Source organism: Mastigoproctus giganteus, chromosome 6 (genome assembly GCF_048544385.1).
Source record: "Mastigoproctus giganteus isolate SK-2022 chromosome 6, ASM4854438v1, whole genome shotgun sequence".
NCBI classification, from domain to species: domain Eukaryota; kingdom Metazoa; phylum Arthropoda; class Arachnida; order Uropygi; family Thelyphonidae; genus Mastigoproctus; species Mastigoproctus giganteus.
This window is the reverse complement of record NC_143580.1, coordinates 71,334,152-71,350,355: the sequence shown is the minus strand read 5'-3', so window position 1 is coordinate 71,350,355 and position 16,204 is coordinate 71,334,152. Positions and strand designations below refer to the sequence as shown.

The window sequence follows — 16,204 nt, the reverse complement described above, 5'->3', positions numbered from 1 at the left end:
ACCTAAAATTTATAAATATGTGTCCTCCCTGGACAGGTTGTTTTTGACTTGGAGTTCTCATAAGCACCGTCCTTATACAATAGTCACTAAATGTTTTCTGTGTCTTGGGTATGGACATACTACCCAATATTGTTCGCATGAGTCCCCGTCTTGTGGACATTTGTGCTCGAAGTGGGCACGTATTTAATGAGTGTCCATTTAAGGAAGAGCCACCTAGTTGTATCAACTGTAAGAGACGTAGGAAGGAATATCAGCACTCGGTTAGGGACGGCACATGTCCCGAGTACTTACGGGCATTGCAGACGGCACGATTAAGGACCGCCAATGAATAATAGTTATAATAAAAGTTTTATTCCCGGAGGTGGATCTGTTATTGGAGATAATGATGTTCTTCCTGATTCTCCTGCGTTTTTGCTTGCTGGTATTAGGATTATGCAGATTAACGGTCAGCGTTCTAGAGCAGTATCGGACGAAATTCGAGGGTCTGCTGAGCAAAATGCTATTGATATTATTGCAATTCAAGAGCCTTATACTGTTAAAGTGCAACCTGGATATACTCCAAAGGTAACGGGATTTCCACTCACTGCCCGTATAATTCAACCGGTCTCTGAGGAACTTAAAACATGTATTGTGGTGTTAAATAATCAGCTTGATATCACTATAATCAATGGTTTATGCAATAGAACAGCTACTTGTATTTTGGTTAAATATTTGAATTTTTATTTAATTTCTCTATATTGTCCTCCCTCAGAAGATTTTAATTTATCCTTGAATTATCTAGAAACAACTTTAAATTTCTTGGGTCCACAGAATGTCATAATAACTTCTGACGTAAATGCTAAATCTCCATTCTGGTTCAGTAATGGAAGCGATCGTCGTGGTCATATGTTGGAGGAATTTATTATTAATAACAGCTTAAATGTAATAAACCTACCTCAAGTAGTAACAACTTTTTCCAGCTCTGTTGGAGAATCAAATATTGATGTGACATTAACTAATTTTCATTTTAAAGCAGTTGTTCGTGATTGGGTGGTGATTACTGATTGGACAACAAGTGATCATCGGGTTCTATTTTTTGTTGTTACTGATTTTTCTAAAAGTGGAGATCAATTTCTATTACAGCCAGCTTTAGTCAGATTTTCCATAAATCATATAAACTGGGAATTATTTGACTCCTCCATTTCTGCAGATTTCCCTGAACAAGACTTCTCGTCTCTTCACCTCTTTTACGGCTGCTGGAATTGCTTCCTTATTACGCCAGTCATTACTTAAGGCCTCATACAAATCGGCCAGCAAGAAAAAGATTAGATTAAAGATCTGTTTCTGGTGGACCTCAGAATTGTCTTCTTTAAGGAAAAAGGTACATCAAGCTCGTCGAAAATATCAGCGTCGACGTAGGGATTGGCACTCTGAAGTAGCTTATTTTTACTCTCAATATATTTCATTCAAACAACGTTATGTAAAGGCTATTGCCACACGTAAGCGGGAAACATGGAAGGAATTTGTTCACACTGCTGGTAATGATAATCCTTGGGGTCTTATTTATAAGATAGCTCGTAATAAGATTCACTCTTTAGATGTATACGGCACTGTGAAAGAAGATTTTCTGGAGACCACTGATTGGATGAATACAGTTAATGTTATTCTTGACAGACTATTCCCGGTGGATGATATAATTACTGATTCTGTTGTACATACAAATATTCGAGTTGCAAATTCGCTTTATACCACCAATATTCAGACAGAAGAATTTACCATTGATGAGTTAACCGCTGTTGCTAAAAAGATTAATACTGTATTAAGAAATGTCCAGGGATAGACCTGGTTGAAAATACATTTATTTTGCGATTTTTCAAATTGCGTCCACAAGTACTGCTTTTACTTTTTAACAAATGTCTCCAAGAATGTCTCTTTCCTGATATGTGGAAAATTGCGCTTTTAAAACTGATTAAAAAACCAGATAAACCAGGATTAAATCCCAGATCTTATAGGCCTATTGCACTTTTGCCAAATCTTGGGAAGTTTCTAGAACGTCTAATGACTCTGCGTGTTACTGATCTTCTTCAGGCGAAAAATATGGTGTCCTCTAATCAATACGGGTTCTGTGTAGGAAAGTCCTCTGAAGATGCACTTGTTGAATTTGCTGGCAGCATTGAGAGTTCAACATCAAAGTACACGTTAGCTACCTTTGTTGATTTCGAGGGCGCTTTTGACTCTCTATGGTGGCAGAGTGCTCTCGAACGGTTACGATCAGCTGGATGCTCTCAGCAACTATACCACCTATTTAAAAGCTATTTCAGTAATCGTCACATTTTAGTGAAATCTAAATTTCAGGAGGTGTCTAGAGAAGTTTCACGAGGGTGTCCCCAGGGGTCTATTCTAGGGCCTCTTATATGGAATATGATATTGCAGGATTGGATATCCCGTAGTTTCAGTGGTACCAAAATCATCGCTTATGCCGACGATCTTACTATCTTAATTCATGGTTCATCTAGATCTGCTATCGAAAGTAATGTCAATGATGTCTTACAAAATTTATTCCAATGGACAGTGGATAATAAATTGACAATAAGTTCGTCCAAGACTAAAATGATGATCTTTGGATCACATTTAAACCCTCAACGACCCCCTTTAGTGAAGATTAATAATAACAGGATTCCACTTGTCTCTGAAACTAAATTACTTGGGATTACAATCGACTCAAAGCTTAATTTTGTCTCTCATTTAAATAATGTAACAACAAAGATCAGAAGATTCACTGGTGCTATTGTAAAAATTTCTCATTCAGACTGGGGACTTTCTAGACGTACCATGAGAATCTAATATAACGCCGTATTCCTTCCTATGGCTACTTATGCTGCAGGTGTATGGTTTCACAGGCTTAGAACTGTTAAATTTCGATTGAAGTTGGCTACTATGCAACGCACATTATTATGTATGTTAAGAGCTTGTTGAACTGTTTCAACTTCTGCACTGCAGGTTCTTGCAGGTGTATTGCCATTGGACCTTCACGTAGCTTACAGGGTCTTTGTTATAGGTTAAAAAACCAACTATCAACTGAATTTATGGGTTTGGTTCTGAATATTAATTCAGATATTAATTGAGTATTAATATTGAATATTAATTCAGAACGCAATTCCACAAACATAATTACGTTTGTGGAATGAAATGATAAATCTGTGGCAGACCCGCTGGGATACGTCATCTGTCGGATCTGTTACTAGGACTTTTTTCCCTGCGGTGACCTTTTGTGTAAAGCAGAAACCTGCTTGGTTCTCTTTAGCATTAGCATTAGCATTAGCATTAGTAGAGGCATTTGATGCAAGAAAGCAAGCTTATGCAGCATCAGCCAAAAAAAAAAAAAAAAAAAAAAAAAAAAGTAACATAAATAAATAAAAATAACCACTTCCACTTCACCCCTCTGTTCGTTCGAAATACCTGTCCAGCTGAGCCTTAAACTTATTTAGGCTATCAACTTCCACGACAAGGGATGGAAGTCTGTTCCACCCACCAACCACCCGCTGGCTAAAGGCAAATTTCCGCACATCTGCATCTGTCTTTCCTCAATTTGAATTGAGGAAATCCTACATCTGTCTTTCCTCAATTTGAATTTATGCCCTCTCAGGTGATTTTTCTGAGCTAGAGGAAGAATCCCATCAGCATTGAGCATGCTCAAACCATTCAAGGCTTTGTACACCTCTATCAGATCACCCCGCTGGTACCTAGTTTCCAGACACTGTAATTTGCAAAACTTAAGCCTTTCTTCGTAAGAGAACCCCTTTGTCCCATTCACCAATCTAGTTGCCCTTCTCTGTACTCGTTCCAGCAGCTCTACATCCTTCCTGAAATGAGGCCTCCAGGCCTGTATACAGTACTCTAGGTGTGGCCTGACCATTGCCTTATACAAGGGAATAATCACCTCCTTATCCCTGCTAGAAAAATTCCTATATATCATTGACAATACACCATGAGCTACTCTTGCAGCTCGTCTGCACTGCTCAGAGAACTTCATATCTGCCTGCACCACCACCCCCAGGTCCCTTTCATTCTCTACCACTGTCAGTGTAGTACCACAGAGTTGATACGTTGCTCTGGGGTTGCTGTTTCCCATATGTAGTACTTTACATTTGTCAATGTTAAACTTCATTTGCCACCTCGAAGCCCATCTGCTCAACCTTTCCAAATCCTGTTGCAGCAGCATAGTGTCAGTAGTGTCCTTGACAACCCTGCCAACCTTCGTATCGTCTGCAAACTTGGACATTAAGCCTGATATACCATCATCAATATCATTTATAAATACAGAAAACAATAAAGGCCCCAATACTGAACCCTGAGGGACTCCACTAATAACATTAGTCCACGATGAGCAGTGTCCATTGATTACCACTCTCTGTCTTCTCCCCCTCAACCACCCCTTTATCCATAGCAGCAACTTGCCTCCAATGCCACACTGCTCCAATTTGTGCAGCAGTCTTATTTAGACTTATATACATCCTTCCTCTTAACGGGACATGGATCTCTTAACGAAAAACTATATCGTTTTGGTCTTTCTAGAACGGAAGCTTGTCAATGCGGGGAAAATGAAAATTGGAGCCACATTTTATTTGAATGTCCGCTGTATAATGACTTTAGAGATGTTCTTCGTTCATCAGTTTCTACACTCTCTCATGGGCATGAAACTTTGCTGGTGGGAGACAAGAATTCTTATGTTGCTCTTCAGCAGTTTGCATCTGATGTTTTCACAAGAAGAAGAATTAGTTATACGGCTACGAATAATTTTACTCCTTTGGCTGGTGGAGCTGCTCAACAGGGAGCAACATTGCCTAATTTTTATTTATTTATTTTTATTATTATTTTATTATTATTTTATATTATTTTATTTATTATTATTTATTTATTTATTATTTTATTATTATTTTATATTATTTTATTTATTATTATTTATTTATTTATTATTTTTTTATTATTTATTTATTTATTTTTTATATGTGTGTGTGTGTGTGTGTGTGTGTATGTATGTATATATATATATATATATATATATATTTTTTTTTTTTTTTTTTTTTAACACCACGGGGAAATTCTTTTTTTTTTTTTTTTTTTTTTTTTTTTTCTCTCCTCTGGAGTGGGCCCCCAGAGGAATCTGGTCGATCTTTTGCCAACATCAGGTGGGTCAGAGTCTCGAATTGAGACAGTGCGAGCTCCATTGAGACTGGCCCACCTTCCCGTGGTGTGGACGAGTACCCAGAATCATCTGTCCAGGTGACTGATGATTCTGGGTAGCCAAGCGGTCAGACACAACAACAGAATACACACAAACATACACTACTTATTTCTGGCCCTTCTACAGTGGTACTGTTCTTCACAGAGATACGAGGCGGAGATGAACTGACGTTCTAGGTGCCGCCCATTACAAAAACACATGTCCACATGTTCCAAAGAATTCGAGAGCCTTTCCATTTTATTTAGATCTAAGCTGGAAATGGCAGATTCACGACGATATTCTCCTCAAACTCACTGTCCGTGCTTCGTGACAGAGTGTTGTTGTCATATTTATGTAAACACCGCCTGCTTTCTAAAGAATTTCCATAGTTCAGGTAAAGCAGAATAGTTTAAGATGTCACCATATACTGCTGAATTCATGGTTTCATCAATAGCACCAATCGACCAAGTACCATATCATCACGCTGCCACTACCAAAGCTCAGCTGTTATGAAATTCAGTCTGGGTGAAACTGTTCTTTAGGCATACGCCACATCCAGTTGTGTCCATATGTGTGGACCGTGTTGCGTGATTCTTCACTTCACATGTTCTGCCACTGCTGTAATGTACATCATTATTATTATATTAGGTCACCCGTAATTCATTACATAAACCCATATTTACGTCTGTAAATTGCATGTGTTCTTTGGTCCATTTGCCTGTTTTGCTGGACGAAAAAACCCCAGTTTCTGGAGGGAAAATGCTATCTACGCCTGAAACCGTCTAACACAGCCACACAGTGAAAAAAAAAGCCCATTAAAGTTCCTTGCGGCATCGACGGGATTCGAACTCAGACCTTTGCCATCCAGTATTATTGAGGATACCTTAAAGGTTCAGGGAAACTACTAGTTTGGGGGGGAGGGTTAGGGTAATATACAGGGTGTCTCAAAAATATTGGTACAAACGTTTAGGGGAGGTAGGTAACATCTAAAGGAATGTGAATCGCATAGGAACCCATAACCAGAAACGTTACCGTAAGTCGGTAGACAGCGCTGTTCATCAGTTCTTGAGAGGGAAAATTTCTGGTTTACTAATTCAAGCAGTAGTCGCCGCACGAAGAGCATGCATCGATATACGAACTGAGCTGGTAGACATGCACCTAGCGTATGGATTAGCAGAGAGCAATGGACGAGCCACTCAACGAATTTATGGAGAACGCTTCCCAGAGAGACATGTACTGGACCACCGTTTGTTTGCACGTGTGCATCAAAATTTGTGCGATTATGGGTCATTTAGAGGTAACAGGAGTAGTGCGGGCAGACCGTTCAACGCGAACTCCCACCATGGAAGAAAGTGTGGTGAATGCCGTCCAGAATAATCCTACTACCAGTACACGTGCCGTTGCCTCTGCCTTAGGAGTGTCTCGCTGCAGTGTTAAGCGTGTCTGGCATGACGATTCCTTACACCCCTTTCATCTCCAAAGGGTTCAGTTACTGCTCCCCCCAAGGTCATCCTGCACGTGTGACTTTTGAGCAGTGGTTTCTTCAAGAAAGTGTTCAAGACTTGAATTTTCCAGCCTATGTTTTGTTCACGGATGAGGCTTATTTCACTCGGGAAGGCTTATTCAATCAGCAAAATGCTCATGTGTGGGCTCACGACAACTCGCACGCTGTGCGCCCCCATGCGGCACAACATCGCTTCGCAAATGTGTGGGCAGGTATGGTCGGTGACTGCTTAGTCGGCCCATACCTGTTACTATCCCGCATGAACTCCGTTAAATATCGGATCTTTCTTGAACGTGTTATACCAGGGTTACTTGACGATGTTCCAGCAAATGTGAGACGCAACATTTGGTTTCAACATGACGGGGCGCTTGCCCATTATGGAAGGTTTGTTCGTGACCATTTGAACAGGCGTTTTGGGCGTCGATGGATTGGCCGTGGTGGACCCGTTGCCTGGCCCCCACGCTCACTTGATTTATCGAGCCTTAATTTCTTTCTGTGGGGGCCCTCAAACCTATCGTGTATGAATCGCCTGTGGAGACGGAAATGGATCTCGTGGCGAGACTCCTATGCGCTGCTGCCACTGTCAAAGAAACTCCAGGTGTGTTCGACCGTGTCCACCAATCCATGCTGCGTCAGTGACACGCATGCATCCGTCTCATGGTGGAACCTTTTGAGCATCTGTTGTAACATCATGAAATGCATCCATCTCACACTCCATTGTTAATATTATGTCAAATAAATGTTTGTAACTAATTACTGTCTTGTGTCATTTCTGCTTATTGTGCCTCTGTTACTACTTTCCCGTCACGTTTCTGGTTATGGGTTCCTATGCGATTCGCATTTCTTTAGATGTTACCTACCTCCCCTAAACGTTTGTATGAGACACCCTGGATAGAACCATACCTTGACTATCATTAATTCCTGTGACCTCCTTGCAGTTCTTTTTGGGCATTCCATGCTCTGGAAGACACCTAATTCCCCTATATTCCTTTTTCTCTTCTGCATAGTGGGTGCCTCCTATCACCGACCTCTTATTACCTATCCTCATCCAACTCTTGAAATATCCCCACATTCATTTCAACAAAAATCTTGATTTTTTTTTTTAATAGCTCTCCTCAGATGACTCTGGGGTTGGCCCTGCCAGGGTTTTATCTCTACTGGCCTGGCTCCCCATGCTGGTGGACAGTAACACAGACACCGACCCCTAGGTAGCCATGTAACACCATCTACGGGTTGTTCAGTGGTGTTACGCCTAGGCCAAGTGGCCAGATGAACAACACTCAAACACAACCCTTACTAATCCATACAAGTACACATTAATCTACACTATCTGGCCATTGGTGTTCTGTATTTCTTCAAAAGAGTAATGATTTCAGAGTTGGGAAAACCTCCTGGTGCCACTAGACAATATACACTACTCTAACATCACAGGAGCTGCTTGCAGTCTCTTTTAATGCAAGATGGTGCAACAGTAGTGGCAGGTAACAACTATGTGGAAGCAGTGCCAGAGTGATACTATGATGTAAAGTATATCGCATACTACTCTTTATTGGATATTAGCAAATAAATAAATAATAAATAAATTTTCTGTTTATACTCCGGGACGACCAAACGGTCAGAGGAGTTCACAAGGTAGATAGAATACAAGAAACAGCACCATATTCAGTAGTCACGGGCTTGAACCCCGGTCACTCAAGGCACGTGTACTTATGCACCCCCGCGCCTGACCACTAGGCTACGGCGGCATTTAACTGTTTTTGGTACTCTTTTGGAAAATTAGTATTCATGTTTTGTAATGTATGTTTCGTTTTGACTACACAATCATATCATTAACTTATCAATTATTTGGTAAGTTAATGATACTGTAAAAACTTAAAACAATAATTTTTGGTAAGTGTTTTTTTTTTTTTAATAAAATTACTTGAAATAAATAATTCTTAATTTTAAACATTTATTTCTCTAAAAGAGAAAATTAGAGAAATAAATGCTTGAAATTAAGTACAGTAATTAATATATATATATACTGAATAGAATAAGAAGAAAGTGGAAACAAGGAAGAAAAATGGAAAAAAGAGGAAGTAGTCTAGTGCAGGCAAAGGCAACAAATGCTAAACCTATGCAATGCATGGAGAGTAAACTAAAAAAGAAAAAAGTGGGAGATAGATAGAATGGGAATAGAACAAAAAAAAAAAAAGAAGCATAATAAGAGATAAATAATTACAAAATAATGATGTTTTCACCAGCTCACTAAACCACTAAACCAGCCTCTTGTGCTAACGGCCAGGATTGCAACATGTCTGCATTTCTGATGTAAATCACAAGCCAAAGTATAAAAAGCATAAACATAAAAATGAGAATAAAATTTTGTGAACAAAATAAAAAAAAATTATAAGAATTTAAAGGGATTTTTTTTTTTTTTTTTGAAAATAGCTTGTGAACAGTTGACACAATGAAGACAAGAAATTAAAAACTGGAATCAACAAGAAAAATTTCTAGGTACATAACTTATTATGTCTAATTCAAGTAAAGATAAATAGATTTGAAAACACAGTAAAATGTAACTGGCCTTGGAAAACGTAACTGGCATTGTTGAGGTAATGGCACCTAGCGATAAAAATTTTGTCAAAACTAGAAATAAGTATAAACTAAAAAAAAAAAAATTGCATACATCGCATAGAGACATCATATTAAATGCAGTCATAAACTATTGAATGTATGCTATATATATAATGTACAGGCCCAGCCAAAAATAATACTTCCATGAATTGTGAAAGTATTATTTATTTTATTTCCTTATTTTTAGTTTCTATTTATTTTTAGTTTTGACAAAATTTTTATCAATAGGTGCGCCGCTGTTGTATAACTTTATACAGTCGATTCCGGTTATTTGGGACTAGTGCATTTTGGCCCAATTAAGTGGCTGCCCCAATTATCCGAAGTTTCACGTAAATAATTAAAAATACAATGGACCCCCGCTTTACAATTGGTTCACTATACAATCAAATCACATTACGATACACTCACAATAGTAAAGTACCGTTCACTATACGATGTGTAGTAAGCGCCGGTCATTATGATCACGTTTGTGAATTCAATTTTAATTCTATTAAACAGCGATTCTAATTAGCGAAAAAAGGAGGAATATTATCCACTGGCTATAAAAGTAAAGATATATTAAGCAAAAATTTACCCTTTATTACCTTACCAATTAAAAAATTAAATGATACGTGAAAATCGGAATAATTAATACGTACTGTAATATGTACATACTAACTAGTTGACATTTGTGGGTGGGGGTTAAAATTTAAAACAGTAAAAAGAAAAGCAATCAATAACAAAGAACACGGCACATACAAATTGCAAGTAACACGATACGCACAAGTGAGAACGGAGTAACAAGTTACGAAGCTTTAAAAATAGGAATGAAGAGAAGATTTTGAAAATTTATTTTTTTATATGATTGAAGATACGGCTTCTCTTATTTCTTTCAAAGTATATGTAATGGTTATGCTATATAATACTTTAGGCAAATTCAAAATTCTACTTGGTATAACATTTAACCTCTGTTTCTTCTTGAGGTAAGCATATTACAGCAGCTGTAGCTTCAACAGCATCTAAAAAGTTAACATCCTTTACCCTCCTTATGAACAACTCTGAATTATACTTATAATTTTGATAGATGTAGTGGTTATCTCAAAAGTAAAAATTCCAGGAATATAACATACTGTCATTAATTAAATTGAATAAGATTAGCAATTCGTGAATGAGGATAACACTTGAGACCTCAAGAAATTTTAATCGAAGAGGATAATTGATGTATGGATAAAGATAAATAGTGAATGGAATGTGTACTACGTGCTCTAGAAAAGAAAATGGAACAACTGTGTCGCATATCTATTAGAAAACGCCTATTAGCTTAGTGGTTGTAATCATTGCCTTCCTCCATCGGATGTAGAAGAGTTGAGTTCGAATCCCAATAATGACGCAAGGAATTTTTAAAACAACATGGCCGAATTGGTTGGTCTCGAGTGAGGGTTGCATGTTTTATCTACTTGATACTAGGGTTTTTCGTTCAGTGAACAAGCAAACAAAATGAAGAATACACGCTATTGCAGACAATTTAGTTAAGGCCCCATGCACTATCAATACAATGATGGTGCATGGCCTTAGCTGCTTAACGCACAGCAATATCCTTATCTGCAGTACTGAAATAGTATATCTTCATTCTGCGATACTGAGAAAGTATGAGTTTATTACTTTGCGCGTTTTGAATTTCCATAGAAATAATGTTCCTAAAAATAAATAAATAAACAGTTAGTACAAATAAATTTTTTTTATATATGTTTTAAATTTTAAAGATTTTAAAGATTTTTATTTTAATTTTTTAAAGTTTTTCTTTAATCTTTAAAATATAATCTTTATATTTTAAAGATTTCATTTTTTGTTTTAATTTAAACATTTCCTATCTTTTGTGAGTTTGTCATTAACTGTGGACACATTTAAACAAAAGTTTTTATTGGCATATCAACCTGTACACTTAAGCAAAAGTTTTTTGTATTTTTTCTTCGAGGGAATTCACACAATATCGTTCGAGTGTTTTGTCACCGCAAGGGTTTTTGATTCCCACTCGACTGGCTACTGAGTTTTTCTCCACTGACTTCGGAGTGGCTCGAATTACTACTGTATTCAGTTTTATCTGGCACGGCCACCTGGTGAGCGCTGCCATCGATTCCTATAAGAAAATAAATTAATATAAATAATATTGGTTAAATAAAAAGCACACTGAAATGAAACTTCAAAGTCTATTTTCAAAACAAAAAGTCTGTTTATTAAAACTTAACATGGCGAGAAAGGTCTCCAACAGATTTATGGAAAAAATTTAAAAACATTATCATTTTTACGACTGGTTAAATAATTCAGGGTGAAGGTGACAACAACACCGTCACTTGATTGCTTTAATCTTCGCAGTTAAGGCTAATCTTTTATGCAGATTTGTCGATTTTATCTTTTGTTATTCGTCTGGGTTCAATAGCTGGTGACTGTTGGTATCTAATTATAATTAATGATAACCATTGTCTCTCTACAGATATGAAATTATAACTGAGTTTTTTCATCATGTAATAAATCCAGCATTTGAAAAGATGTTGCCCGAGAAGTATTAAACCGAACTGCGCATTTGAAATTTACTGTAGAAAATTTAAATTTCAGTATTTGCTCAACTGTGTATAGTTCAAATTTAATGCAACGGGGAGTAGCTAATATTGACATACTGAAAATGTGGGCTATTGTTTAATCCCAAGGCTGAAAAATAGTTACCTCTATTCGCTCGCCTAAAATTTGCATATGATTATTTTATTCATTCAGATTCGTAGAAGCAGAAGCGTTAGATAAAGCCGTAACAATAAAAAAAACAGATTATATCTACGAAACTTAAAATATAATACCGAATTTTAAGGGGTTACCATGCACAGTATAAAAATATTTGGTAGGAAAACAATTACTGCTAGCATAGTAGAAAGACGCCTTTTATTACATTACAAAGGACCTCTAAATCTTTTTGTCTTATAGAAAAAAATTATATAAAGACATTCTCCGAAACAAAAGGTTAAGAAACTTAGGCATAAAGTATTCTTTAAGAAAAAAAAAAAAAAATTAAAATTCTACGTTTATGGGGTTCTGTCGCTAATCCTAGAATTGGGGAGGGAGAAGAAATTGAGTACATGTAGATAATTTTTTGGAGTTGAATATCTTGGTAACAGCCGGCATTAGTTTTCGGAATTTTTTCAGTTAGGTTATGAGAAATATGTAATGAATAATTACAGAAATTAAAGGTTTGACCTGAAAAAAATTGTTTCACAGGTAGAGAACATTCAGCTCTTTTTACTGTCTCTACAGAAAATCTTTATCTTTCTGGTCTCTCAGGTAGGTCAGTTTTTATGGTCATTGTCCTTATACAGCTTGTGGAAAAGGCCTGGATCCGAATAGCGTTAAGAGACGGAAATTATTTTTATAGGCCTTTTCTGTGACTGAGTAGCTGATTTCGAGCAAGAGCTGCACGGTTTTTTTCCCACCAGAAACTCAAAATTTTCATTTAACAGAACAGTCTCAGACCATAGAATACACACAATTTTTAGACACAGCACCATATGTTTGTTCGTTCTGAAAAAAAATATAAACGACAATACCTTTCTACAGTGGTAGAGGCTTTAATCTTTAAGTGGATTTCACAAACCATGTGACATATATCCTATAACTCCTCGAAGGAATCAAATGGAGCAGGTGTGACTTCCCTACTTGAATCTGATACTGTGGTTCCTCTCTGTTGGTAAGTTGGACTCAAGTTATCAGCTATTTCAAATTACTTAAGACCACATCCAGGCAGTCTCAACAAATATTCCCTAATTTGGGCATCTTTCCAAGCATGATGAATTGGGAGATTATCCTTTTTTATGATTATGGTTATTAAGATTATTAATTGGGAGATGATCTTTTAAAGTATGATTGATTAAAGGGAGTTGATTAATGAAGCCCCAATCAGCACTGGACCTTCATTAATCATTTTTCAAACTTCTGATGGAATGGTCTGGAATTTATGACACTGGGCTCGATGAACTCGAGTGTCTGTGATGGGCCAACATGCAGCAAAAATTCACCTTGCCGTTGTCGTTTGGAATATGGTGAGGCACGTGCATTCCTACGTATTTTGCTGTTGTCATATGCTTTACTAGCGCATGCACTTTAATCGGAATGCTGAAGGAATCCTTATCGAGCAAATAATGTTTCCCTTACCACCACACATTTATGAATCTTTAATGTTACTTTGTATTTTAAACAAATCTTTTTAGGAAGAAATTTAATGGTAAAATACCCTTCTAGTTCAATAATATAACTTGATTAAGTAACCATATTATTTACCTTGTATTTTATTGCGAACTCGCCGGTTCTTATAATGGCTGTGCTATGGACCATGCTTTAGGTAACAAACTGAATTGTTATTGTTATTATACTCACTTAAACTATTTACTTAAATTGGTTTATCAAACTGCTCGGATGTAATACTTGAAAGTACCATAGATGACACTTATACTATAGATAATATCTATAGTATAAGTGTCATCTATGGTATAGTATAAGTGTCATCTACAAGGGGGTCCAATCATAATGTGCCCTTTCAGCTTACTTAAAAAAAAAAAAAAAAGGAAAGCCAGCATACGAAAGCTCCATTAGTGTGTGTGTGTGTGTTCGTTCGTGTTCGCCACTTTAGCATTAGCATTAGCATTAGTAGAGGCATTTGATGCAAGAAAGCAAGCTTATGCAGCATCAGCCAAAAAAAAAAAAAAAAAAAAGTAACATAAATAAATAAAAATAACCATTTCCACTTCACCCCTCTGTTCGTTCGAAATACCTGTCCAGCTGAGCCTTAAACTTATTTAGGCTATCAACTTCCACGACAAGGGATGGAAGTCTGTTCCACCCACCAACCACCCGCTGGCTAAAGGCAAATTTCCGCACATCTATCCTACATCTGTCCTTCCTCAATTTGAATTTATGCCCTCTCAGGTGATTTTTCTGAGCTAGAGGAAGAATCCCATCAGCATTGAGCATGCTCAAACCATTCAAGGCTTTGTACACCTCTATCAGATCACCCCGCTGGTACCTAGTTTCCAGACACTGTAATTTGCAAAACTTAAGCCTTTCTTCGTAAGAGAACCCCTTTGTCCCATTCACCAATCTAGTTGCCCTTCTCTGTACTCGTTCCAGCAGCTCTACATCCTTCCTGAAATGAGGCCTCCAGGCCTGTATACAGTACTCTAGGTGTGGCCTGACCATTGCCTTATACAAGGGAATAATCACCTCCTTATCCCTGCTAGAAAAATTCCTATATATCATTGACAATACACCATGAGCTACTCTTGCAGCTCGTCTGCACTGCTCAGAGAACTTCACATCTGCCTGCACCACCACCCCCAGGTCCCTTTCATTCTCTACCACTGTCAGTGTAGTACCACAGAGTTGATACGTTGCTCTGGGGTTGCTGTTTCCCATATGTAGTACTTTACATTTGTCAATGTTAAACTTCATTTGCCACCTCGAAGCCCATCTGCTCAACCTTTCCAAATCCTGTTGCACCAGCATAGTGTCAGTAGTGTCCTTGACAACCCTGCCAACCTTCGTATCGTCTGCAAACTTGGACATTAAGCCTGATATACCATCATCAATATCATTTATAAATACAGAAAACAATAAAGGCCCCAATACTGAACCCTGAGGGACTCCACTAATAACATTAGTCCACGATGAGCAGTGTCCATTGATTACCACTCTCTGTCTTCTCCCCCTCAACCACCCCTTTATCCATAGCAGCAACTTGCCTCCAATGCCACACTGCTCCAATTTGTGCAGCAGTCTTCCATGTGCAACAGTATCAAAAGCCTTTCTAAGATCCAAGTATATAATATCAAAGTTATTCCCTGCATCCAGTTCTTTTGTGACTGCATCATAGTATCCAATCAAATTGGTCAGGCAAGACTTCCCCTTAACAAAACCATGCTGTGTCCTAGCTATAACTGAAGTCTTGTCTAGATGATCCTGCAGTGCTTCTTTCACCAGTGCCTCCATTAATTTTCCGGGAACAGAAGTTAAACTCACAGGTCTATAATTACTTGTGTCAGCCTTTGATCCCCCTTTGTGAATTGGGGTCACATTTGCACATCTCCAGTCAATGGGTACCTCCCCTGAGTCCAAGGAAGCTCCCATAATTATGGCTAAGGGTTTGCTTACCTCCTTTGCTGCCTCCTTTAATATAACTGGATAGATCCCATCCACCCCAGGTGCCTTTCTTGTGTTTATCTTCAACAATTTCTCCTCCACTTTGCTCTCAGTTATTACAAGATTCTCTAGCTTACTGCTAGAGTTGAATACACCTCTGGCATTCCCCTCGCTGTTTACAATCCAATCCAAATACGATTTACAGTACGTTCGATCCATACCTGTCTTACATTGTATTGATTGATATGCACTATACACATTATAGTGCAGCGTTTCCTAAACTTATTTTGTCTTGGAACACTTATGTATTTACGGAACACAAGTTTAGCGGGAGCCAAAGAACTGTTTGCTAATGTTTTATTACATACGACGCACTGTGTATCAAGAGCATCTTCATTTCCAACACATGTAAAGCCGAAATTCAAATAACTATCATCATACTTTAGTTTTGGTCTTTTATTAGTTGGTTTCTGCTTTTTCCCTTCGGATTTTTGGGGAACAAAAGGCTGCGATTGTTCATCCTTACTTTGAAGTCATCACCACTCGTAACGTAATTACCCTCTCCAAGCTCATTTCGGGTAGACTGGATGCTCCTACCATCGATAGCCTCATCATCCTGCCCACGAAGAACAGCAGAATAACTAACCGGTAAGAATCTATGATCTCAGACCTGCCCTCAACCAAATCAGCTCGCTCAGCCATATGTTCCTAGAAAACACGATCGGACT

The 16,204-nt window shown here is 37.8% G+C and overlaps 1 protein-coding gene across 3 annotated transcripts in view; it reads right to left on the bottom strand.

Moving 5' to 3' along the window:
• Positions 1–11,231: 11,231 nt before the first annotated feature.
• LOC150084401 (cell adhesion molecule Dscam1-like) overlaps positions 11,232–16,204 on the bottom strand; it is a 305,476-nt gene continuing 300,503 nt past the window's right edge. For all 3 annotated transcript variants that reach the window (XM_090376034.1, XM_090376036.1, XM_090376035.1), the window contains one exon: positions 11,232–11,439. In XM_090376034.1, coding sequence (XP_090232160.1) covers positions 11,309–11,439 — 131 coding nt within the window. In that variant the 3' untranslated portion in view covers positions 11,232–11,308. The remainder of the gene's footprint in view (positions 11,440–16,204) is intronic.